The sequence below is a fragment of the Ceratotherium simum genome, chromosome 15, assembly GCF_057802395.1.
Source record: "Ceratotherium simum simum isolate JZ-2026a chromosome 15, ASM5780239v1, whole genome shotgun sequence".
Lineage (NCBI taxonomy): Eukaryota > Metazoa > Chordata > Mammalia > Perissodactyla > Rhinocerotidae > Ceratotherium > Ceratotherium simum.
The window spans coordinates 29136968-29161616 of NC_141914.1; the positions used below are offsets into that span (position 1 = coordinate 29136968).

Below are 24649 nucleotides of genomic sequence, written 5' to 3' on the forward strand. Positions count from 1 at the left end.
ATCTTTTCTCTTTTGTCTAATTTCTTTGCGTAATAATTTTGAGACTCAGTCATGTTGTGTGCATCAATAGTTAATTCCTTTTTTATTGCTTAATAGTATTGCATTGTAGGTATCACAGTTTGTTTATCCGTTTACCTGTTCATGGATGTATTAGTTATCTATTGCTGTGTAACAGATTACCCCAAAATATAGTGGCTTAAAACAACAAACATTTATTATCTCACAGTTCCTGGGCTAGGAATTTTTAGAGACTTAGCTGAGTGGCTTTGGCTGAGTCTTTTATGAGATAGCTAGTAAGATGTTGGCTGGGGCGACAGTCATTTGAAGGCTTCACTGGGGCTGGAGGATCCAATTCCAAGATAGGGCTCATGGCTCCAGGCCTTAGTTTCTCACCAAGGAGCCTCTTTCCAGGGCTGCTTCAGTGTCCTTACTTCATGGCATCTGGTTACTCCCAAAACAAGTGATCTAAAGAGTAGGAGCAAGGAGAAACCTGCAGTACTTTCCATGACCTCGTCTCATAAGTCACATGTTGTCACTTCCTCCATATTACTGTTTGTTAGAAGTAAGTCACTACAACCAGCCCACTCTCAAGGGAAGAAGAATCAGGCTCCACTTTTGAAGGGAGGAGTGTCAAAGAATTTGTGGATATATTTTAAAGACACCGCAATGAACGTTTGAGTTTGTTTCTGGGTTTTGGCTATTACGAATAAAACTGCTTATAAAAATATATGTAAAAGTCTGTATAGACATATGTTTTTATTTCTTTTGTGTAAACAGCCAGGAGTAGACTGGCTAGTTCATAATGTAGGGTTATGTTTAACTTTTTACAAAACTACTTCTATAGTGAAGACTATAAAACATTGCTAAGAGAAATTAAGAAGAATGAATTTCGTTTCTTTATTATTTATTAATGTTTATAGTAATGTTAATATATATAATAAATTTCTAAAAAGTTTTAATTTCTTTAAAGCAATTAAAGAAAACCTCCCCAAATTTGGACATAGTTTTCCAAAGTTAATTGTATCATTTTACACCAGCAGTATAGGAGAGTTCTAGTTGCTCCATGTGTTTGGTATGATTACTCTTTTTAAATTTATTATGGTTTAAATTTGCATTTTCTTAATAACTAATGATGCTGAGCATCTTTTCATGTATTTGTCATCCATGTATCTTCTTTGGTGAAATGTCAGACCTTTTGCCCATTTAAAAAAAAATTGAGTTGTTTATCTTCTTATTTAGTTGTGGGAGTCCTGTCTATATCCCACACGTGTCTTTTGTCAGATAAACGTTTTGCAGATATTTTCTCCCAGGCTTTGGCTTGTCCTTTTCTTTTTTGTAGCAGTGTCTTTTGAAAAGCAATAGTTTTTAATTTTATTGAAATCAATTTATTTATTTTTTTTAATTTATAATTTTCCTTTTGTATTCTTAATAGATTTTATTTTATTCTGTTTAGTTTAGATCTGTGATCCATTCTGAGTTAATTTTTGTATATGTTGCACGGTAAGGGTTGAGGTTCTTTTCTTTTGGCATTTGGGTCTTCAGTTGTTTTTTTCAGCACCATTTGCTCAAAAAATTATCTTTTCCCTCTTGGCACCTTTTGTTAAAAAAATTGACCATATGTTTGGTTCATTTCTTGACTCTGTTCTGTTTCATTGATCTTTTTATTTGCCTGTCTTTCTTCCAATACCACAACTGCTTTGAGTACTGTAGCTTTTATAATAAGTCTTGAAAGCAGGTAGTGTAGGTATTCCAACTTTGTTCCTTCTTTTCAAAATTGGTTTGGCTATTCTAGGTCCTTTATGTTTCCATATAAATTTTAGAATAAGGTTTCCACTGGTATTTACAGTGGGATTGCATCAAATCTATAGATCAATTTGGTGAGAATTGACATTGTACTAAGTCTTCTAATCCATGAATGCAGTATATCTCTGCATTTAAATTTTCTTTATTTTCTCTTGGCAAGGTTTGTAATCTTCTCTGTACAAATCTTGCATATCTTTTGTCAAATTTATCCATAAGCACTTCCTATTTTTTGATGCTATTGTAGATGATATTTTTTAAAAGTTCAATTTCTAATTGGTTGTTGCTGTTATATAGAAATACCATTGATTTTTGTATATTGACTTTGTCTCTGCAACCTTGCTGAATTAACTTCTTAGTTCTAGTAGGTTTTTCTGCGGATTCCGTAGTATTATCTATATAGTCAGTCATATCGTCTGTGGATAAAGACAGTTTTATATTCTTCCTTTCTAATATGTATGCTTTTTATTGTATTTTTCTTGCTTGATTGTATTGCTAGGATATCTAGTTCAATGTTGAATAGAAGTGATGAGAGCAGACATTCTTGCCTTGTTTCTGATCGTAGGGGGAAAATAGCCTTTCACCACTAAATATGATGTTAGCTGTAGGTTTTTCATATGTGCGGTTTATTGGATTAAGGAAGTTAGTTCCCTTCCATTGCTAGATTCCTGAGAATTTTTATCGGGAATGGATGTTGAATTTTGTCAAATGCTTTTTTTGTATCTATTGAGATTGTCGTATAGTTTTCTTATTGTAGTCTGTTAACTTGGAGTATTATATTGATTGATGTTTGAATGTTAAATCAGTCTTACATTCCTGGGATAAATCCCAATTGGTTATGATATATTGTCCTTTGTATATGTCATTGTTATATATCGTTGTTACATACTGCTAAGAATTTTTGCATCTGTGTTCATTAGGGATATTGGTTTGTGCCTTTCTTCTTTTATGATGTCTTTGTCTGGCTTTGTCCCATAAGAATTTTCTTATAGAGTAGATTTTCTGATAGAATGGAATTTTTGAGGGAAGAATTTGAATAGAAATAGTATTTTTTTTTCCATAAATGTTTGATAGAATTCACCAGTGAAGACATCTTTGTGGAGTTTTCTTTTGGGAGGGGTTTTTCCCTTTACTTATTTATTTTTTGGGGGGACTGACTTTTTCTGATACTTTATTATTAGAAGTTGAAATAATTTTACAATAAATTTTCATGTGCTCACGTACTAGCTATATTTGCTTTATCACTTATCTATCCGTTTATTTTCCCTTCTATCCATGCATCAATCTACCTGTTTTTGATGCATTTCAAAATAATTTGTAGACAACTGGATATTTCACTCCTAAACACATTCCCATGCATAATTTATGTTTAATATTTTTACAGTTTTTTTTATTTCTTGAGGTAAAATTTTAATACACTTAAATGCATGTCTCGTGTACCATTCAATGAATTTTGACAAGTGCATATACTTGTGTAACCCAAATCCCTTTTAAGATAAAGATCGTTACCATTACCCATCAAGTTCTCCCATACTTTTCTCAGACAGTCTCAGCCCACACCCCTGAGGCAAGTACTGTTCTGATTTCCATCCATAACTAGTTTTGCTTGTTCTATAACTTCCTAGAAATGGAATCATATAGTATTTTTGTGTGTGTGTGTGTGTGAGACTTCTTTCACTTGGCATACAGTTTTTGAGATCAGTATTGTTACGTGTATCAGTAGTTCTTTCTTTTTAATATTTTATAGTGTAACTTAATTTCATTGTGGTCAGAGAACATGTTCTGTATGATGCCATATTCTTGCTTTATCCCCTGTTACATGGTCAGTTTTCATAAATGTCATTAGTGTTCCTGAGAAGAATGAGTATTTTCTTTTTGTTGGTTTTATGTTTCTTTATCTGTCCTTTGAATCAACCTCATTAGTCATGCTGTTGGTTTCTTCTTAATTCTTTAAAAAATCTATTGGTTTATGTCTATACTGTTCTTCATATTTTAAAGTTATTTTAAAATTTAAATATAACAAAATTGATTCCTTATGGTGTACAGCTTTGTGAGTTTTGACAAATGCGTACTACATTTGGGTCTCCACACCACAATCAAGATGCACGACAGTCCCATTAACCCTAAAAATACCCTCATGTTACCCCATTGTTAGTCAACCCTTCCTCCCACCCCCTATCACTGGAAATCACTGATTTGTTTTGCATCTCTCTAGTTTTGCCTTTTCCTAAATGTCATATAAATGGAATCAGACAGCTTGTAGCCTTTTGAATATGACTTATTTCACTTAGCAGTATGCATTGAGATTCATCTATGTTGTTGTATATACTAATAGTTGTTTCTTTTTATTGCTGAGTAGTATTCCATTGTATGAATGTACCATAGTTTGTTTCTCCAAGGACATTTGAGTTGTTTCCAGTTTTTGGCGATTAGGAATGAAACTACTCTAAACATTGGCATACAGGTTTTGGTGTGAACCTAAGCTTTCATTCTCTTGGACAAATAACCTAGGAGTGGGATTGCTAGGTTTTATCTAAGTGTAGCTTTAGCTTTATGCAATATGGGAGGTTTTTAACTATAGATTCTATTTCTTTAATTCTGTTTAGGTTATTGATTTCTTCTTGGGAGAGCTCTGGTAGTTTTTGTCTTTCAAAGAATTTACCCATGTAATCTGTTGAATTTATAGGCATAAAATTATTCCCCAACTCCCCTGATTGTCCTTAATATCTGTAGAATATAGTGAAGTCACCTCTCTTCTTAATATTTGAAATTTGAATCTTCTTTTTTCCTGATCACTTTGGCTGGAGGTTTATCAATTTTATAGATCTTCTCAAAGAACTAGTTTTTGATTTCATTGATTTTTGGCTATTGATTTTCTGTTTTCTATTTAGTTGACTTCCACTCTCATCTTTATTATTGCTTTCTGCTTACTTTGGATTTAATACTTCGGGTTTAACGTAATACAGAAAAAAAATTTTTTCTTTCTGGAAGTTAATTGACAGATTTTGAAACTCTGTACTCCATCCAGATTTTCTGTGTGTGTGTATTTGGTATTTAGGTGAGAACAAAAGACTTTTGTTAATAGCAAGATTTCAGAGAGAATGAAATTGGTACTGCTATTAATTTGTATGACGACCATAGGATTTTCTTTTTGTTTTGAATATTGATTTTTCTGCCTGTTCATCTTACATCTGTTTCAAACTCTGAATGAAATATATCTGTAAATTATGAAAGTACTTGAAATTCCCATGACAAGCCTGTGAAATATACCACATACAGAGCTATCAGAGTTAAATTTGTGGCATCATTTAAGTGGGGCAAATTACTGTCCTGAGGAATACAATTTTATTCTTGTCTCTAATCTCAGCAGTCATTTAACCTAAAGGACTATGTAATGTTTACTTGAACTCAGAATGTAAAACATTTAAATCCCCAGGTCTCCCCAGATGAGTAACCTTTAACTAAGATAGAAGGCAATTTTGAGGTTGTTTTCACTTGGTGTGTTTTGGTACATGAGACTAAGAAATTGCTGTAATGGATGGAGTGGAATTTGTATTACTCTTTTAGCTTGTCTTCCAAAGCCGGAATTAAAATCAAGGAAATAAATTGCTCTACTGTTGGAGCATTCTATTTAAATATTAAAGCAGATTTGATTTCCTTTGTAAATAGAAGTAATTTTATTTTTTAGAGAGATAAAATTGGCCTGAAAATTAGTTTCTTTTTTTAATTTTTTTTCCCCCCAAAGCCCCAGTAGATAGTTGTATGTCATAGTTGCAGTATGTGGGACGTGGCCTCAGCGTGGCCTGAGAAGCGGTGCGTCGGTTCGCACCTGGGATCCGAACCCTGGCCGCCAGCAGGCGCGCACTTAACCGATAAGCCACGGGGCCGGCCCAGTTCGTTTCTTTTTTAAATGTTTATTTCTTATGTATCTGCAATAAGAAATGTAGGTGTTAGAAATTAGAGTATTGATGGAGGGATGTAATATTTATAGAACTGCATGAAAATTATTTTGTTTACTTTTCTAATTGTTTAATGTTACATTTTATCTTTTAGATCCTATTTGACCAAACTCAGAGATCAATTAAGGCACAGCTTCAGAACTTTGTTAAAGAGTAAGTCAATTGCAGTGGAGAGGAAAGAAAAGCAACCAGTTAATGATCACATCTGGGAGTTGGTATCTTTTGAGAGAAATTATGGACCATGAATTACTGAAAATATTAGAGTTTTTGTTTGCTTTGTGAAATGTATTTTGCATTTCTTCCTGAATTACTCAGACTTCATGCTTTTCAGTGAATCATTTATAGTGTGAAATATGTGTTTAGGGTACATAACTAGAATTGTTATAGATTACAAAAAATTTTTTAATGTGAATAAATAATCTAATGACCTTTTAAAATCAAAGAAAATCACAAAAGTGGTTGAAATACTATCAGTTATTGTAGTTGAAGCTAAGTTTTTCATTGTCTCAATATGGTATTTTCTTTGAAGAGAGGAAAATGTAATACATGAGAATCAGGAATGAAAGTTCTTGCTTCTTGCTACATATGAGCCTTTTGTGTCACATTCATCACATTTTTTAGGTGAAATAAAATGAAACTAGAAATAAAAATATCTGAACTTTCCAGGTAGGAAAGTTTTTCTTTTCCACATAAATAATTCAGCTTTTCTCTTTTATTCTTGACTGAGAATATATAAAATTACAGATAACGTTGACTATGATACAGTATTCAGGATAAATTATAGATGTTATAAGCTATAAATAGTGGCAGATCTCATGAATATAATGCACTGCCATTTTAGTAGGTTAGAAATTGTTGTCCTGGAGGTGATGTCTTGCAGATTCTTTATAAATTTCATCATAATACACTAACATTCAAAATGTCCTTATAGAATGTATACATGAAAATTTATGGCTTCTTAAAAGAATTTAAAATCTTTCTTAGGTATACTTTATTATTATTTTTAAAAAAATTATTTGTCTTGAAGTTATTTTGTTTAGTTCCCTGATAGAAAAAGTAAAAGCAAAGGGATGGTACGTGCTTACCTAAGATCATTCATGAATCAAGGGTTTCAGATTTTCACACTATTGAAATGGATACTATTACCCTTTACTGGTGCATAGTTCTTTTGGAAAGCATTACGTGTTTGTGTTTTAAGAATCTATTCATACCCTTTGGCCCAGTAGTTCCCTTCAACAAGAAATTAATGTTGTTTCTTAAAGTGTGGTCTGTGGACCACCCATAGCAGTAAAATTAAGGGTATATCTTAAGAAATCCTCAGATTCTAAGACTTATTCCAAAGACTAATGAATTGTAATCTCTGGGAGAGCAGCCTTGGAATTTGCATTTTTAACAAGTTCCCTATGGTGATGCTTATGTATGCTGCTGTTTAAAAAATCATTTGGTTAAATAAAGGCGCATGTCCCTGGATTTGTCTTTTGAAAAAAATAAACTTTGCTTTTTATGTTCTGTAATGTTAATTTGATAATTTATTTTCACCTCAACTTTTATAGATTTAAGTAAAGAATTGCTAGCTGACTACGTCAGAAATAATATGGAATTGAAAAACAATATATATTTTAGTTGGAAGAGCTATTGAGTGTCATTGCACGGTGAATCAAATAAATTGAGGATCATAAGATTTAAATTCTAAAGGTTATTTTGCTAAAGTTTTTGATCAATAAAGTTTCGTTGCTTTTATTTTTTAGAGATCTTAGAAAATTCAAAGATGCCAAGAAGCAATTTGAAAAAGTCAGTGAAGAAAAAGAAAATGCATTAGTAAAAAATGCTCAAGTACAAAGAAACAAACAGCATGAAGTTGAAGAAGCCACAAACATTTTGACAGCAACAAGAAAATGTTTTCGACACATAGCCCTGGACTACGTACTTCAGGTATATTTATTATATATTTTCAAAAAATGCTTACTAAACATGTCATTACTTTTGAGTGATTGCACTGAAAAGAATAAGTAATGAATTTATTATTAAACTCAATAAATAAAAATAAATATCTTTCTGTGTATGTACATACGTGTGTGTGGATGCATATACCTTTGGTTCTGATTTTTTCCCTTTTTCATTTAACATTATACTTTCCCCAATTTTTAAATGTGGTAAAAAGCATTTTTAATTGCTGTATTTTATTCTATGGAGTTACTGTGTGAATTTAATTGATGTCCAATTATCAGACGTTTATAGTGTTGCCAGTTTTTACTGGCAATAGTGAAGATGTAATTTTAAATAATTGTAAATGATAATAACATGTTTGTATACAAATCCTTTGGCACATTTCTGATTATTTTTTTAGAGAGGATTCTTAGTGGTACTGAGGCTCAACATATTACCACATGGAAAATATTTGTAGAAATAGTGTTTTCATATTTGCATTAGGTGCTGCTTTTTAAAACTGGAGGTCAGTATTTGGTAAGTTGCTTGGTGATCTTCTGGTCCAATGTATAATTGAAATCAGTTTGAATATGGTAGGTCTCTAAAGGAATTGGAGAGACATGAAAAATGAAGGCATATATTATACATTATATCACATGTACATTATGTGTTCCTATGTATCGTGGAGTTTAAAGCTTAGAAGATTTTTATTTTTTTTTTTTTATTTATTTTTTTTATTTTATTTATTTATTTATTTTTTTAAAGATTTTATTTATTTTATTTTTTCCCCCCAAAGCCCCAGTAGATAGTTGTATGTCATAACTGCACATCCTTCTAGTTGCTGTATGTGGGACCCGGCCCCAGGATGAATGGAGAAGTGGTGCCTCGATGCGCACCCGGGATCCGAACCCGGGCCACCAGCATTGCAGCGCGCGCACTTAACCACCAAGCCACAGGGCCGGCCCTAAAGCTTAGAAGATTTTTAAAGCTTAGGGAATTATCTTGTCTAAATCTCCTTTTACAAAACATCAGTGGAGTCCCCAGAGATTGTTGACTTTATGACAATCACAGAGTATTTCTTAAAAAAATACATAAGTAACCATACATCAAATTAGTGATTAAAAACTACCTAGGTAACTTTGCAAGACAATAGAAAATGACTTTACGATTTCTTTCTATTCAATCCCTGTTCAGTAAGTGGCAAGTTAAATTTTAAAAAATGGAGTGCACTCATTTATTAATGAAAGGCTTCTAGAATGGAGTAGTCTGTATTTCCTGTCTCCTGTTCCCTACCTCACATTCATACTGCTTCCTGCTGTAGTATGAGTACTCAGTCTTCCTACCTCATTCCACTGAAACGGCTCATGTTAAAGTCTTTTTCATTAGATACATTTCAGTTGTTAACCAACTTGATTGTTATGTTTCACTGGAAAGATAGACCACACCTTCCTTCTTGAAACATACTTTTGTTTTGATTTATCTCAAACCACTTTTAGGTCATCTTCTTAACTTTTTTCTTTTCAATTTCCACCTTGGGCTTCTGTCCTTTGTCCACTTTTTCAGTCTCTTTTTCAGGGTTCCTTCTTTGGTCCTATTCTTTTCTGACTATGATTTCCCTGACAGTCCCATCATGCCCCTTGCTTAAATTACCATCATATGTAGATGACAAAGTCTGTTTTTCACAGAGGTACCTCCTTCTTTTTGTGTCCAAAACAGAAATCTGTCTTCTTCCCAACTGGCTCCTTTTTGCCCTTACCTAACTAAATGGCATCACCTTCTTAATCATAGATGTTCAAAATTGGATTCTCCTCCTTCTGAGCTACTATATTTAACAACCAAAACTGCCTTGAAAAGTTCTATGTACGTCTTAAATCTGTACGTCTCACCCTTGCTGTAGCCTTAACACCAGTCCTTATTGTTTCTTGTCTGGAGTATTAAGGTATTCTCATAAAATTGGTCTTCCTTGCATTGCTTTTACCTTCCCCGTTACCAATTCATTCTCTATTCTGTGGTCAGAGTTACTCAGACTTCTCCAGGCAAAATGAATCATTCTTGCCTCTGCTTCCTCTGTGTTGCCATAATACTTAGAGCATTTGAAAGTTAATATTTTAGTTCTCAAAACTGAATAGGCCTTGAAACAGACATGCAGAAGAAACTAGTGCTTAGTTAAGCAAAGTTATTTGGATTTTCCTTGGTTTGTTTTTGTTTTCTGATTAGTGCTTTAAAATTATCTTATAAAGCAGCAGGCAGAATATTCAGTGGGAAGGACATATTTAAAAGGCAGATATTCTGTAATCTTTTGACAGTATTAGCAGAGAGTGAATGATTCTTGTATAAACATTTCATTAAGCTGATACATAAAAACAGACAAAAATAAAATGTTTGTTATGAATTTCTAGAGTGGGGAGAGGTACCATAAGAGGCAAATTTTATAATTCACTTATTTTTCAGTGAGTTTAGTCTAAGTAAAATATTTATCTAAGATCTATTAATTTATTTAACAAATATTTATTGAATGCTTACTGTGTACCTCTTTGGGAATAAGGCAAGACCCTGATCTCATGAAGCTTACACTTTAGTTGGAGAAACGACATAAATAAAATATAAGGTAGTTATGAATACTATGAAGAAAATGAAGAGGGTTGATGTACTAGAGCGCGTAAGGGCCTACTTTAGACCTTTGTAAGGAGATGGTATTTAAGCTGGGATCTGATTGGGAAGAGAGAGCCTCATGCCCATCTGGGTGGGAAATCATGACGTGAAGACAGAACAGCTAGCGTGAGGGCATTGAGGCGGCCGTAGTCTTGGGTTGTTGTTGGAGCACAGAAAGAGGGAAAGTAGGAGAAAACTAGGTTGCAGAGGCAGGCAGGAGCCACATCACAAGGGGCCTTGAGGGCTGCCATAGGGAGTTGGAATGTTTTAAGCTAGATGTAACATGATCTTATTTATATTTTAAGATGAGCAACTCTGCTTGCTGTGTGAAGCGTGGATTGTAGGGAGTCAAGAGTGGAAACAGACTAGTTCATAGACTATTGCAACAGTCTGGACGAGATAAGATGGTGGTTGGTGGTAGTGGTAAACGTGGTGAGAATTTGCATTAGGTTATATGTTGAAGGGTCTTGATGAGCAATTAGATGATGAGGGTGGGGAAGAAATGGAATTCTAAGAAATTAAAATGTCTATCAAAGTGATAGTTTTATCACTACAGTTATTTAAACACAGTCGGTTTTACTTTGAGTTCAGAAATGGAAGAGAGATTCATTGGTGTGTTTGTCTTAACTGTTTTTGCAAAAAGTGGGTCAAAGGATGAAAAATTTGAACTTTGTTTCTCTTTACTTTTCTGGAAAAGTGTTAAACCGTTAGAATTAGCAACTTTTACAATATTGCATTATGGATTAGTTTTTAAAATAATGCGTGAATGATTAACCAAATGTATTTTCCCTCAGATTAATGTCCTTCAATCAAAAAGGAGATCAGAAATCCTAAAATCAGTAAGATATTTATCGAAATGATATTTTAAATATTTTAATATGAAACTAAACGTACATATTTAAGTGTTTAAAGCAACATGATGTATATATGTGTGAATAAAAATATAGATGTGTATATATATTTATTTCTTTCAGGTTCATAATTAATCTTCTTATTGTATTTCTTTTTTTTTTTCTTTTTTTGTGAGGAAGATCGGCCCTGAGCTAACATCCATGCCATTCCTCTTTTTTTCTTGTTTTGTTGAGGAAGACCGGCCCTGAGCTAACATCCATTGCCAGTCCTCCTCCTTTTTTTCCCCTTTTTCTCCCCAAAGCCCCAGTAGATAGTTGTACGTTATAGTTGCACATCCTTCTAGTTGTTGTATGTGGGACGCCGCCTCAGCATGGCCTGACAAGCAGTGGCTCGGTGCGCACCTGGGATCCGAACCGGGCCGCCAGTTGCGGAGCGTGTGCACTTAACCCCTAAGCCATGGGGCTGGCCCCCCTTATTATACTTCTTATGTGTCTCTTAACCACTTTTTTGTCTCCTTCATGTTATAGTTATTTATGTGTGTCTCATGTATTAATACACTGTGAGCTCCTTAAAGTAGACATTTAAATATTGGAGATTGAGGACATACATAAATAGTATCATTTAGAGAATTTTTCCCTTAGGGTTGTTGATGATGTATCAGCCTTTTGGTTTACTTTTTGGTGTGCAGTTAGAAAACAAATGGGATGAAATATGAGGATCACTTTTATTTCTTAAGCCTCTACACCCATAGTGACAGTGATTTTTTTTTTTTTCTTTTTTTTGGCCAATTTTTTTGTCTTAAAGCTAACAAGGAAGTGGGCAGGGGATGGCAGTGGTATGGCATTACATTCTTTCATATTTTGAGAACCTTAGAAATAATTTCTCCTCTCTGACTTTGTTCACTGAAGTTGTTGTTATTTTTTTCTGAAAGAGTGTACTTAAATTGCTTTTGATCCTTGTTTCCACCTAGCTTTTTCCTAAATTCTATGTTTATGTTATTTCTTATCAGATAAGTACATTGTACTTCATGTTTACTCCCACCTCCTTTTCACGATTGAGAGTAATGTGTGTTAAATTGGAAAAGAAAATGTATGAAGAAAAAAATTAAAATGTTTATAAATCCTACTACCAAGGGAAAACCACTATTAATATCTTGGTGTATATTTTCATCTTTTTACTCTCTTTCTCTGTGTGTATATATGTATGTATGTAAACGTGAACATGCATATGTGCCTTTTAAAATTGCATTTAATTTTTTTAAACAAAATAGGAATCATTTCTACATGCTGTTTATAACTTTCTTTTTTCACTAATATACTCCAAAATCATCATATGTCATTAAATATTTTTTTATTGATGTCTTAATAGTTTATAACTGTGAAATTTTGGTTGTATATTTTTGTTTGTCGATCACCATATACATATCTCCCTTCACCCCTTGTGCCCACCCCCTACCCCTGTTGCCCCTGGTAACCACAATACGATTTTCTCTGTCCATGTGTTGGTTTATATTCCACCGTATGAGTGAGGTCATACGGTGTTTGTCTTCCTCTTTCTGGCTTATTTCACTTAACATAATACCTCCAGGTCTATCCATGTTGTTGCAAATGAGATGATTTTGTCTTTTTTTATGTCATTAAATATTTTTTATTTAATGATGACTTTTGTGACCGGGTAGAACTCTACCATGTGAATATACTAGGGGTGGGCGAACTTTTTTGAAGGACCAGGTAGTAAATATGTTAGGTTTTGTGGGCCATATGGTCTGTGTTGAAACTACTCAACTATGCTGTTATTATGTGAAAGCCATAAACAATGTGTAAATGAATGGCTTGGCTGTGTTCCAATAAAACTTTTTTTATAGACATGGGAATTTGAATTTCATATAATTTTCATGTGTCATAAATTTCATGTGTCTTTATTTTCTTTCAACCTTTTCACAATGCAAAAGCCATTGTTAGCTCATATGCCATCCAAAAACAGGTGGTGCACTGGATATAGTTTGCTAGTCGTAGGTTGCTGACCTTGAACATACCATAGGTTAACTTCACCTATTAATGGATTTTTAATTTCCTTGTTTTTGACATTAAAGCATAGCATTATAGTGATCATTCTAATGAATAATATGATTGTTTCCTTAGGATAGATTAAGACAAGAGATTCCTTAGTCATAGGGTTTAAGCAATTATTAAGATTTTAAAAAAATATTGTCAAATTTAAAGGGTTACACAACATTTCCACTAATAGTGTGTGAGTGAACATTTTTCCACATTTTACTAACACTGGGTATTAGTTTCCCCCACTCTACCCACAATTTGATAGATAGAGAATATGATCTCATTGTTTAGTTTTGCATTTCTTTAATACAAATGAATTTGAACATTTTTTTCCATATTGTCCACTTGTGTTCCTTATTTATGTTCTTTGTCTCTTTTTCTGTTGGAGTATTCATCTTTTTCATACTGATTTGTAACCTCTTACGTATTAAAACTCTTAACCCTCTGTCATGTATTTTTTCCCAGTTGATAATTTATCTGTTTTTAAAATGTATATTACATCCTTTATTTTATGTCAGATTATGAGGAATTTACATTTTTATTATTATTATTTCTTTTGCTTGAGGAAGATTGTCCCCAAGTTAACATCTGTGCCAGTCTTCCTCTATTTTGTATGTGGGATGCTGCCACAGCATGGCTTGATGAACGATGTGTAGGTCTGCGCCTGGGATCCGAACCCATGAACCCTGGGCTGCCGGCACGAACTTAACCACTATGCCACCAGGCTGGCCCTTCATTTATCTTTTAATATGATTATTATGTGTTTTGATCTGCAGGCATATTTTACATTTTTATATAGTCGTAGCTATTAATCTGCCCCCTTTTATATAATCCAGTGTTTTTTATTATATTGCAAAGTTTCACAACCTCCGTTATCTAATTCCAGAATAATCTTTTAGTGAGCTTTGTCTTTTTGTCTTTGTGTTTTATTGAATTGGTTTTTCTCTTCAAAATAAAAATTATTTTGAAGGATGCTTGAGTATTAAAATAGGACTTTGTGACCTATTTTAGGTTTCAAAGAATTAAAGAGATGCCTCTTCTTGCTAAAAATAGCATAGATGTTTGGAGGATTCTTTCAGTATTGTGATTGAATTATTTAATTCTTTTTCATGTAACAACTAATAAAAATAAGGGTGACTTTTCTCTCATGAACAGGTAAAATATAGGAAAACTTGGAAAAATTCTCAATCCGTTAGTGGCATTTTTGAGTTTTTGGCGTGAATATAAAGAAACTTCCATGTTGGCAAAGTCTGTTGACTCATTTTATTTTGGTATCTTGAGGAAAAAATGAGCGTTCCCTTACTTTGAGTTGTTCTTAATGATCTAATAGGTTGTAAAGTGTTTGTGATTGTTTTATTTTGAGAGCTTCATATTTCCCCTTCTAATCTTTTAATGTCTTATTTGCAATTTAAGGTTTTGCCGATGAGTTTGGTTGAAAGGCACATAGATATTTTATAAAGTACCTAGCAAGATGGTGAAGCTATTGAAAATTTGATTCTTTGAATTATTACTATGTAAATTTTGATCATCTGGATATAATCTTAACAGCTAAAATTTGGGGCATTGTTAAAATTTTAAACCACTTGGAAATTTCTTTTAAATAAAATTTATTCTCATATTTGTGAATATTTCTGAAATAATTCTTTTAAGAAAAATGACAGTTTAATTTTAAATAGATTTGATATTTTGTGCTCTTGTGGAATAATTTTTAAACATTATCTAGGATCAGCATTTTAAAAAATGTCTTTGAGTTGATTTTAAAATGTGAATCTTTTTTTCTCTTATTAGATGTTATCCTTCATGTATGCCCATTTGGCCTTTTTTCATCAAGGATATGATCTGTTTAGTGAACTTGGACCCTACATGAAGGATCTTGGTGCACAGGTAATGTTGTACTGTACTTGATTCTGTGTTATACACGGATATCTGTATTTTGTTTATTGAGACATAATTGACATATACTCGTTTCAGGTGTACAAAATAATGATTCGATATATGTATATATTGGGAAATGCTTACCACAATAAGTCTAGTTAATATCCATCACCCCACTTAGTTACATATTTTTTTTTCTTGTGATGAGAACTTTTAAGATCTACTCTCTTAGCAACTTTCAAATATACAATACAATATTATTAACTGTAGTCACCATGCTGTACATTACATCCACAGGACTTACTTATTTTATAACTGAAAGTTTGTGCCTTTTGACCCCCTTCACCCATTTTGCCCATCGCCCACCCCCTGCCTCTGGTACCCTTCAGTCTGTTCTCTGTATCTATAAGTTTGGTTTTTTTTTTGGATTCCACAGATCAGTGAGATATACAGTATTTGTCTTTCTCTGTCTCATTTATTTCACTTAGCATAATGTCCTCAAGGCGCATCCATGTTATTGCAAAAGGCAGGATTTTCTTCTTTTTATGGCTGTATAATATTCCATCATGTATATATACCACATTTTCTTTATCCATTGATCTGTTGATGGACAATTAGATTGTTTTCATGTTTTGGCTGTTGTAAATAATGCTGCAATGAACATGAGGATGCAGATATCTTTTGGAGTTGGTGTCTTTGTTTCTCTCAGATAAATACCCAGAAGTGGAATTGCTGGACTGTATGGTAGTTCTATTTTTGATTTTTTGAGGAACCTACTCTTTTCCATAGTGGCTGCACCAATTTGCATTCCCACCAACAGTGCACAAGGGTTACCTTTTCTCCACATCCTTGCTAGCACTTGTTATCTCTTATCTTTTTGATGATAGCCATTTTAATAGGTATGAAGCGAGATATCTCATTGTAGTTTTAATTTACATATTCTTGATGATTTGTGACGACGAGCACCTTTTCATGTAGCTGTGTATTGGCCATCTGTATGTCTTTTGTGGAAAAATGTCTCTTCAGATCCTCTACCCATTTTTTAATCAGATTATTTGTTTTTTCACTATTGAGTTCTATGAGTTCTTTATATATTTTGGATGTTAACCCCTCATACTTGATTTGCAAATATTTTCATTCATTCAGTAGGTTATGTTTTCATTTTGTTGATAGTTTCCTTTGCTGTGCAGAAGCTCTTTAGTTTGATGTTGTCCCACTTGTTTATTTTTGCTTTTGTTGCCTTTGCTCTGATATCGGTATTTTTAAAGAAATTTAGCATATTGGGAAATTTAGCATTTCATTTATTTAGTGAAGAAGTTTGATGCTACAGCAGATTTATAAATGGGTTAAATGTATAACCAAAAAGGAGATTAAATTAAAAATATGTTACAGATAGGATGTGAAGGTACTGAAAAGGAGAATTCAAAAACAGTGTCTGTTTTACCGTATGCATAGCTGGATTTATTTTTTAATTTCTTACATTTGGATAAATTGAGTTACTGTCATAAGTGGTTTTTCATTTGAGTTATAACTCTTTTTATTTGCAAAAAAGTTTGTATTTTGCTCTTTTGAATAATAAAATTTTAGAAGCTTAAGATTATAGAACTCTTGGAAACATTTTCATTTTATACACACATACACAGGCGTGAATTATACATATATAAGAATGTTATATAGGAATTTCATTATGTTCAGATTTATTTTGATATCTGATCAGAACTTTATATTAGATCTGTTCTAGAACATTTTTTAATTTGATTGATGAGCTTTCTGGATTCAATACTATCAATTTTTTGGTGATTTTCTTTCCCAAAATGGTTCAGGTTACGTTTTGAAGAGAGAGGATTAAGAATGAAAAATAGATTTAGGGAAATGGGAAAAAGGTAAGAGCTGAATGAGAATTGCATTCATTGACCAAAAATAAATATGATACATACGTGTGTGTGTGTGTGTGTGTGTGTGTGTGTGTGTGTCTTGGGATGGTATGGGAGAGGGATGGTGTGCAGGGCGTATGCCATGAATTACAGTGATACTGTTCGTTGCCTCTACAGAACTTAATCTATTGGAAGAAACTGACGAGTCACTAGACTATGCAGACTGTGCTGAGTGCCCTGTCTGGGTATATAAATTGAGATTAGGTTTGTTTGCATATGATAGAAGACTGAAAATAGTAGTAGCTTCATTTTTCTCCTGTGTAAGTCACAGGCCTGGTATGGTGGTTGCTTGATCTACAGGGACCCAGGCTTATTATATCTTTTGATTCTACCTCATGGTTCAAAGTGGCTGATCAGTCTTTACCCATCATACCCAAATTCCAGCCAATAGGAAGAAGGAAAGGGGTAAGAAAGTTGCATTCTCTCTCTTTAAGGATATTTCCTGGAAATTGTATATACCACGTCTGCTTACACCCCAGTGTCACACTAGCTGCAAGGAAAGCTGGGAAATAATAGAGTTAATGCCAATAGCCATGTGACGTACCAGAATTTGGGGGTTCTATTGTTAAGAAAGGAGGAGAGAATGGATACTGAGGGACAACTAGCTGTCTCTACCACATAGTGGAGGATCAAAGTGTTATAGGAACATATAGATAGGACATCTAACCCGGACTTGGGAGGAAGCAAGACCTTACTATGCTCTAGGCACCCCCCACATCCTATCAAACATTAGATTCCACCCTCATCTTTCATTAAGTATAATTTATTAAAAAAATGAGTTAGATTGTAATTGACTAGTTTAAATAATTGTATATGTTAGACATTTATTAAGTTTAGTTTTGCAGTTTTCCCCCTCCCACATCTTAAATAATTTTACAAGTCCTTGAAAAGCATCTGAGCCCCAGTGCCTATAGTGCCTTGTGGATAATATGGCCTGGTTGGAGGTGGCCAGTTAGGATATTCTTTCAGTAATTCAGTTATGAGATAACGGCATCTGCAATTAGGGTTGTAGCAGTAGGGATGGAGACAAATAGATAGACTTGAGGGATATTTAAGATATAGCCAATTTGAGGGTGGAGGGACTTGATGAGTTCAGGTTTGTGTGTGTTGATTTTTGAGAATAGGACATGTAAGTGGATATATCTGGAGCTCAAGGGAAGAATATTGACAAAAGGAGTCAACAGCATTTAATTGCTATTTGCAGCCACTAGAGTGAGTGAATTGACCAAAGAACAGTTAATAGGTATCTCAAAATCCTGGAGCTATTTGAAAAAAATTTAAGTGCCAGAATACCATGCCTAAAGATTTTGATTTTGTAAGTTAAGGTCAAGGTATAGAGTAAAAAGAGACTCTGACTTGGGAAAGGGCCCTAAGAACGACAACTTTTAAGAGATGGCTAGGTAAGAGGAGCTCCCTGAAAACATCGATGAGAGAGGAGGTGGAAAACCTGGGAGACTGTGGTAGCACAGGCCAAGGAAAGAGTGTCTCAAAAACGAGGGGGTGGTTGTCAGTATAAGTACTGGAAAGAAGGTCAAGTAAACCTAGGACTGAGAACTACCTATTGGATTTAGCATCAAGAAGGTTATTTGTTACCTCTGTTAGAGTTGAGGTTCCGAGCGACAGAAGCTAAAATTACAGTGGGTAGATGAATATGAAATGAGCAAGTGGAGAACAGGGAAGAATTTTCAAGAAGTTGTGTTGTGAAGGAAAGAGAGAGAGAAGGTGGTAGGTAGAGAGGAATATGGATTGGAGGAAGGTTTTATTGAAGGTAGTATGATTTGCACAAATTTAAAGGCAGATGGGAATGGGAGAAGTTGAAAAGCAGAAAGAGAAGTGATGGTACTTGAGATGGTGGGAGTGGAAGGGATTCAGAGCACAGGTAGAGGATTGGAGGCACCTGACTATTTACAGGAGCCTGTTAAACACATAACTGAGAAACAGGGGACACTTCTGCTGTGCTCCAAACTCCCTGATACAGTCCCCAGCCTCTAGGAGATAAGACTGCCAGTCTTCACATCTCCCCAACTCATACCTCCCCCAACCCTCCACCATGTTGAATGATATTTTTTCTTTATGCCTCTGCCCCAACAGAGAGAGGGGAGTTTCCCCCTTTCTGCTGCAATAGCAGTGGGGTGGGATGCGGCAGAGGAATTGACTACCAGTTTGACTGGCAGAAAACCATCATTTGCATTGCAGTGCTGGTGTGGAAGGTACATGCGCTCAGGTTTATAAATATTAGTTTGAATCTTGGGTGCTGCCTTGTACTGCACTTCAGTCTGAATGAATGAATAGTGTTTATATGCCATTCAATTAAAGGCTATAAAACCATGGTATAATGGTTATTCCACTCATTCAGTATAAGAAACTATTGAGGACAAACATTTTTCTAGTGCAGCATATACCAGCATTACCCATTAAATCTGTCACCAAGATATGTATGTATTAGATCCTAAAGTGGAGTAGTGTAGTTGCCATCAAAATCACATATTTTATAATAGTGATACTGGTTCTGTTTCAGTGTTTTCTTTTTTTTTTTATTACTCTTCAGTGATATTAAGATTCTGTGGCTAGAATTATTCTCCCATAGAAAAAAACATCCTTTGTGATAGTGAATAAGGGGTCAAATAGTTGTTGTTGTTGTTTTGAGGAAGATTGGCCCTGAGCTAACACCTGTTGTCAATCTTCCTGTTTTTATTTTTTCTCCCCCAAGCCCCAGTACATAGTTGTATATACTAGTTGTAGGTCCTTCTCGTTCTTCTATATGGGACGCCGCCTCAGCGTGGCTTGATGAGCGGTGAGTAGGTGTGAACCCCGGGCCACCGAATTGGAAGGCGCAACTTGAACCACTATGCCACTGGCCCCTCAAATAGTTTTTTAAGAAGGCTTTTGCAATTTAGTTTTTAAAGGATATCAATTCAAACATGGGGACATTTAATACTTTATCTTCCTCTATATTCCTGTTGATATTTACATTTGCATTTATTCCTTTATCACACATTTATCAGTTAGAGGTGATGGGGCTTCAAAGACGAAACGACATACATCACTGTCTAGAAGAGTAGACCCATATAATGGAATATTTTATAATTCAACTGTTTGTTATTTCAGCAAAGAGGAGTTCAAGAAGCCAGTGCATTTGTCATAATGTTGGAAATCAGATACTTCTCTTCTGATGGACAATCATCTTTTCTGATGGAAAAGAACAAGAAAGAAATGGGATTTTATGGTTTCATAAATTTTTTGAGGTTTTAAAAAAGAACATTAAAAATTGGTGATTTTATACGCTGGTTTTATGAATGATTGCTGAAGTGCAATTTATGAGTGAAGTGCTGAAATTGCACTTGCATTTCTATTATTATTATTTTTAGCTTTCTCTTTTATCTGGTGAATTATATTTTCTACATTTTAGATTTGATTATAACATTAGGAAGCCAACTTGAAAACGTGAAGCATCTTGAGTGATTGGAAGTGTCTGTTTCGTTGAACTTGTGAGAGCTGGCCTGTGCTAGCTTAGCTGCTACTTTTTGCCGTTTGGGAAAAAAAATCACCAATCTATATTCTTTGTATCTTTGATTGTGACTACCAGAATTGCTGAGTGGGTCAGCAGGAAACTTAAGCTAGTCATTTTCCTTATTCAAGGAATGAACATGGCACTCTTGTGCCCTTGACAAGGCCTCCTGTCACATTTGCTTGGCGCCATGACTGCTCTTAGAAACGTTTTCCCTGGAGGAGTTATAGACATTCTCAAAGAAGATTTGATACCAGAAAAAAAAAAGAACTTCCACTTTATTTATTTATTTAAATATTTATTTATGTATTTAGTGTGTGTGTGTGTGTGCACGCGTGCGCATGGAAGATCAGCCCTGAGCTAACATCCATGCCAATCCTCCTCTTTTTGCTGAGGGAAGACTGGCCCTGAGCTAACATCCGTGCCGATCGTCCTCCACTTTATATGGGACGCTGCCACAGCATGGCCTGACAAGCGGTGTGTCGGTGCGTGCCTGGGATCTGAACCCGGGCCACCAGCAGTGGAGCGCGCGCACTTAACCACTTGGCCATGGGGCCGGCCCCAGAACTTCCACTTTAAAGTTGTAGCCAAAATGCCTTTTTAAGTAAACTTAAATTGACTCACTTATGGGGAATATGATTTAAAAAAATAATCATACCTTTTTTAAAAAGAGTTTTAAATCTGTATAATTTTCTTTTTTTCCCTTTTATAGTTGGATCGACTGGTTGTGGATGCAGCAAAGGAGAAAAGAGAGATGGAGCAAAAACATTCCACCATTCAGCAAAAGGTACTGGAGGGGAAAAGTTAAAGGAGATTAATTCCCGTTTTACGCAACTGTTTGATTATTGGTTTCAGCAAGATACCATTGTGTTGGAACAAATCCTTTGAGTTGCTTTAATAATTAAATTGTTCAGATAAATTCCTCCTTTTTTTGTGAAAAGTAAGATATTTTCAGATGTTCAGGCGTGCATTTTATTATTCTTTTACATCAAAATATTTGAAAGCCATGCTCTCGAACCAGTTTATAAAAACACCAATCTCTTAGGGCCTTAACTAATTTAAAAAGTGGCCCTTAGTTGGTGTTTAAAACACTATTCATAGTTTCAGTTAGGATAATCCACCAACCCCTGTAAAAGTGTGTGTGTGAGAGAGATAGAGGGAGAGAGGGAGGGAGGGAGAAGGGATGAGTGGGTGGAAGGGCATAGGGAAGGGGGTGGTGGAGCATCAATGTGTGTGTTTGGTATTATGGACTTTCTAGTTGCAGTCACTCCAAGGCTGCACTCCTCCTCTCTCATGTGATGCTGAAATTGCACTTGCATTTCTTGTTAATTTGCCTAAGCCTAGCTAAACTCATATTTGAAAAATGTATTTTTAAAAATGAAAATTTAAATATGAAACCAGTCTTTATTTTTGCATGCTAAAAGCTTTGAATATGACATACCTGAAACTCAGCCTAATAGTATTTTATCCTATATTGTCAGTGATATCTTTTGTGAGGTAATCTGAAAATAGGAGGAGAGAATTGGAGGTTGAATGTAATAATACAAGTATGTGACAAGATGTCTTCTATACTTACCTGGCAGGGGAGACACCATGGTCATGAAGGTGGTTTTCCCAGGGCGAGGCTTATCCATTGCACTCTGGATGTGCTGCCCTGCGATTTCCCCAAATGTGGGAAACTTGACTGCATAATTTGTGGTAGAGGTGGACTGCATTTGTTTGTACTTTCCCCTACAAAGAAAAAAAAAGATGCCTTCTAGCATTGCTTTAAGAAATCTGTTGCTTGGTATTGAGCAGTCAAATCAACTTTTGTTGTGGTTTATTTAGAATTTAAAATACTAGTAAACTAGATCTGACATAGAAGATGTCAGTGGAAAAAAATGAAAGTAAGTAATAAAAGTAAGGAAAATTTTATTGGTTATGAGTTATTAATAGTCAAAGAGAAACATTATTTAAAAAGGGAAATATTTGCTGCCAGACCATCTTTAAATTAGTTACTTCTAGTTATAGTCAGGTAAGACTAACTTCGTGTTTTGTTTTGTTTAAAATCAGAATCACTTTTGGTTGAGTAACTTGTTTTAATGACATTACCATGGAAAGATTGTTAAAACTTGGGACCAATCATTTCTAATAAAAATGAGAGTTCATGATACTTGTAGAAATATGTGACTGTTTGCTTAAACTGAATTATTTAATGAGTATTATGTGTCTTTTAATATCGTTCCCTATTGTATACATAGCTCAATGTTCTACTGAATATCCAGAAGTAGTAGATTATTAAATCTAAGATTAATTTATTTGATTTTAAATAATAGTCATTTACTGTATTCCTTTAAAGAAAGTGATGCTATTTTTGCTCATTATGAATACTTACCTTTTTTCTGCCCTTAAATGCTGACACAAGGCTGCATTACAGGTAAAAAAAAAAGACAGACAAAGATCGAGTCACTAAAAATTAAGGGAATGTGTGTCTAGTATAATTATTTAGATTTTTCAAGAATTGAAATTGATCTGTTGAAGAAACATTGGTGCTTTATGCACATTCATGTACATGCCTTTTGGATGTGTGCACACCTTCCTGATGGATTTATACCCAGGAGTAAAACCGCTGTTATCAGAAGGTGTATATATGTTCAGTGGTAGTAGATAATTTAAAATTTTTTTTCAAAATATTGTCCCATTCCTGGCAGGCAGCACTGTGTGAGAATTCCCATTGCTCCTTGCCACTTCATTGTATGATGAGGGTTTTTAATTTTTGCCAGTTTTGGTGAGTAGATATTGACATCTCAATGTGGTTTTAATTTGTACTTTAGTCACTAATGAGCTCTGTCACCTTCCCCTTTGTCTGTTGGTCATTTGAATATCCTGTTTGTAAATGTCTGTTAGTCTTTCTCCCACTTTTCCAACAGGTTCCCTACCTGTTGATGTGATTCTTCATAATTCTAGATATAAGTCCCTTTTTGGGGTTTGTGTATTTTTAATTTTCACATAGTTTTTTTAATATGTCTTTTATGTTTGGTACTTAGTGTGTCTTGTTTGATAAATCCATCCCAAACCAAGATCATGTATATCTCCTATATAATCTTCTAACTGTTTATAGATTTGCCTTTTGTGTTTACATCTTCAGTCCGTCTGTAATTGGGTTTTTATGTGTGCTCTGAGGTGGAGATCCAGTTTCCTTTTGTTTTTCATTGGTAGCCAGCTGATACACATCAGTTATTGAAAAGTTTGTTCTTCCCCTGCTACTCTGTTATATCCTCTGTTATGCATCACATTTCCATATATGTGAGGTCTGTTTCAGTCTCTCTGTTCCGTTTCATTGGTCTTTTTGTCTTAACTGTGCCAATACTATGCTGTCTTTATTATTTTAGCTTTAAAGTATATCTTCATATCTGGCAAAGGAAAGCCTCCTTCCTACCTTCTCTTCTTCAAAAGTGAATTGCCTAAATTTTGCATTTCCATATAAATTTCAGGAGCAGCTTTTCAGGTTGCATAAAAATAGCTTTTGGGGTTTTGATTGGGATGGCGTTGGATCTATGAATCATTTGGGGAAGAATTGATATCTTTATTTTATATTTTCTAATCCATGAGCTTGAAATATTTCTCCATTTAAGTTTTTTTTTAAAGTGCTTCGTAAAGTTTGATAATTTTCATGTACATCTGTTTTTAGATTTATTCCTAGACACTTGTGTTGCAAATGTTAGTATAAAAGTTTTCTTTTAAAATTTTCTTTTCTCACTGTTTACTTTTGTTATATATTAGAGTAAAATTGATTTTTCTGTATTGATTTTGTAACCAGTAATCTTGTTAATCTCTTTTTAATACTAATTTATCTCTGGATTCTTTTGGATGTTCTGTGTATAAAGTCATATGGTCTGCAAATAATGATAGTTCGTTTCTTCCTTTCCAATCCTTTCCTTTCTTTTTTGTTTGTTATCTTGCTGGCTGGGCCCTCCAACATAATCTTGAATCAAAGTGGTAATAATGGTCCTTCTTGTCTTGCTTGCAATTTCAAAAGAGAAAGTTTCTGTTCGATTCCCTTCATTGGCCAACTTTGGTCTTGCCTTCTATTCCCTGGGCCCCACA

At 34.3% G+C, this 24649-nt stretch overlaps 1 protein-coding gene and 1 non-coding gene across 4 annotated transcripts in view; both read left to right on the top strand.

Annotated features, from left to right (window-relative positions):
• The window catches only part of ACAP2 (ArfGAP with coiled-coil, ankyrin repeat and PH domains 2), a 154745-nt gene that overhangs the window by 88859 nt on the left and 41237 nt on the right, over nt 1-24649 (top strand). For all 3 annotated transcript variants that reach the window (XM_087439831.1, XM_014783070.2, XM_004424554.3), the window contains exons 5-9: nt 5854-5912; nt 7508-7691; nt 11132-11176; nt 15035-15130; nt 21276-21350. In XM_087439831.1, coding sequence (XP_087295957.1) covers nt 5854-5912; nt 7508-7691; nt 11132-11176; nt 15035-15130; nt 21276-21350 — 459 coding nt within the window. The remainder of the gene's footprint in view (nt 1-5853; nt 5913-7507; nt 7692-11131; nt 11177-15034; nt 15131-21275; nt 21351-24649) is intronic.
• LOC147915158 (U1 spliceosomal RNA) lies at nt 22132-22297 on the top strand. The gene has a single exon (XR_015554550.1). It is a non-coding gene; the product is annotated as a U1 spliceosomal RNA (small nuclear RNA).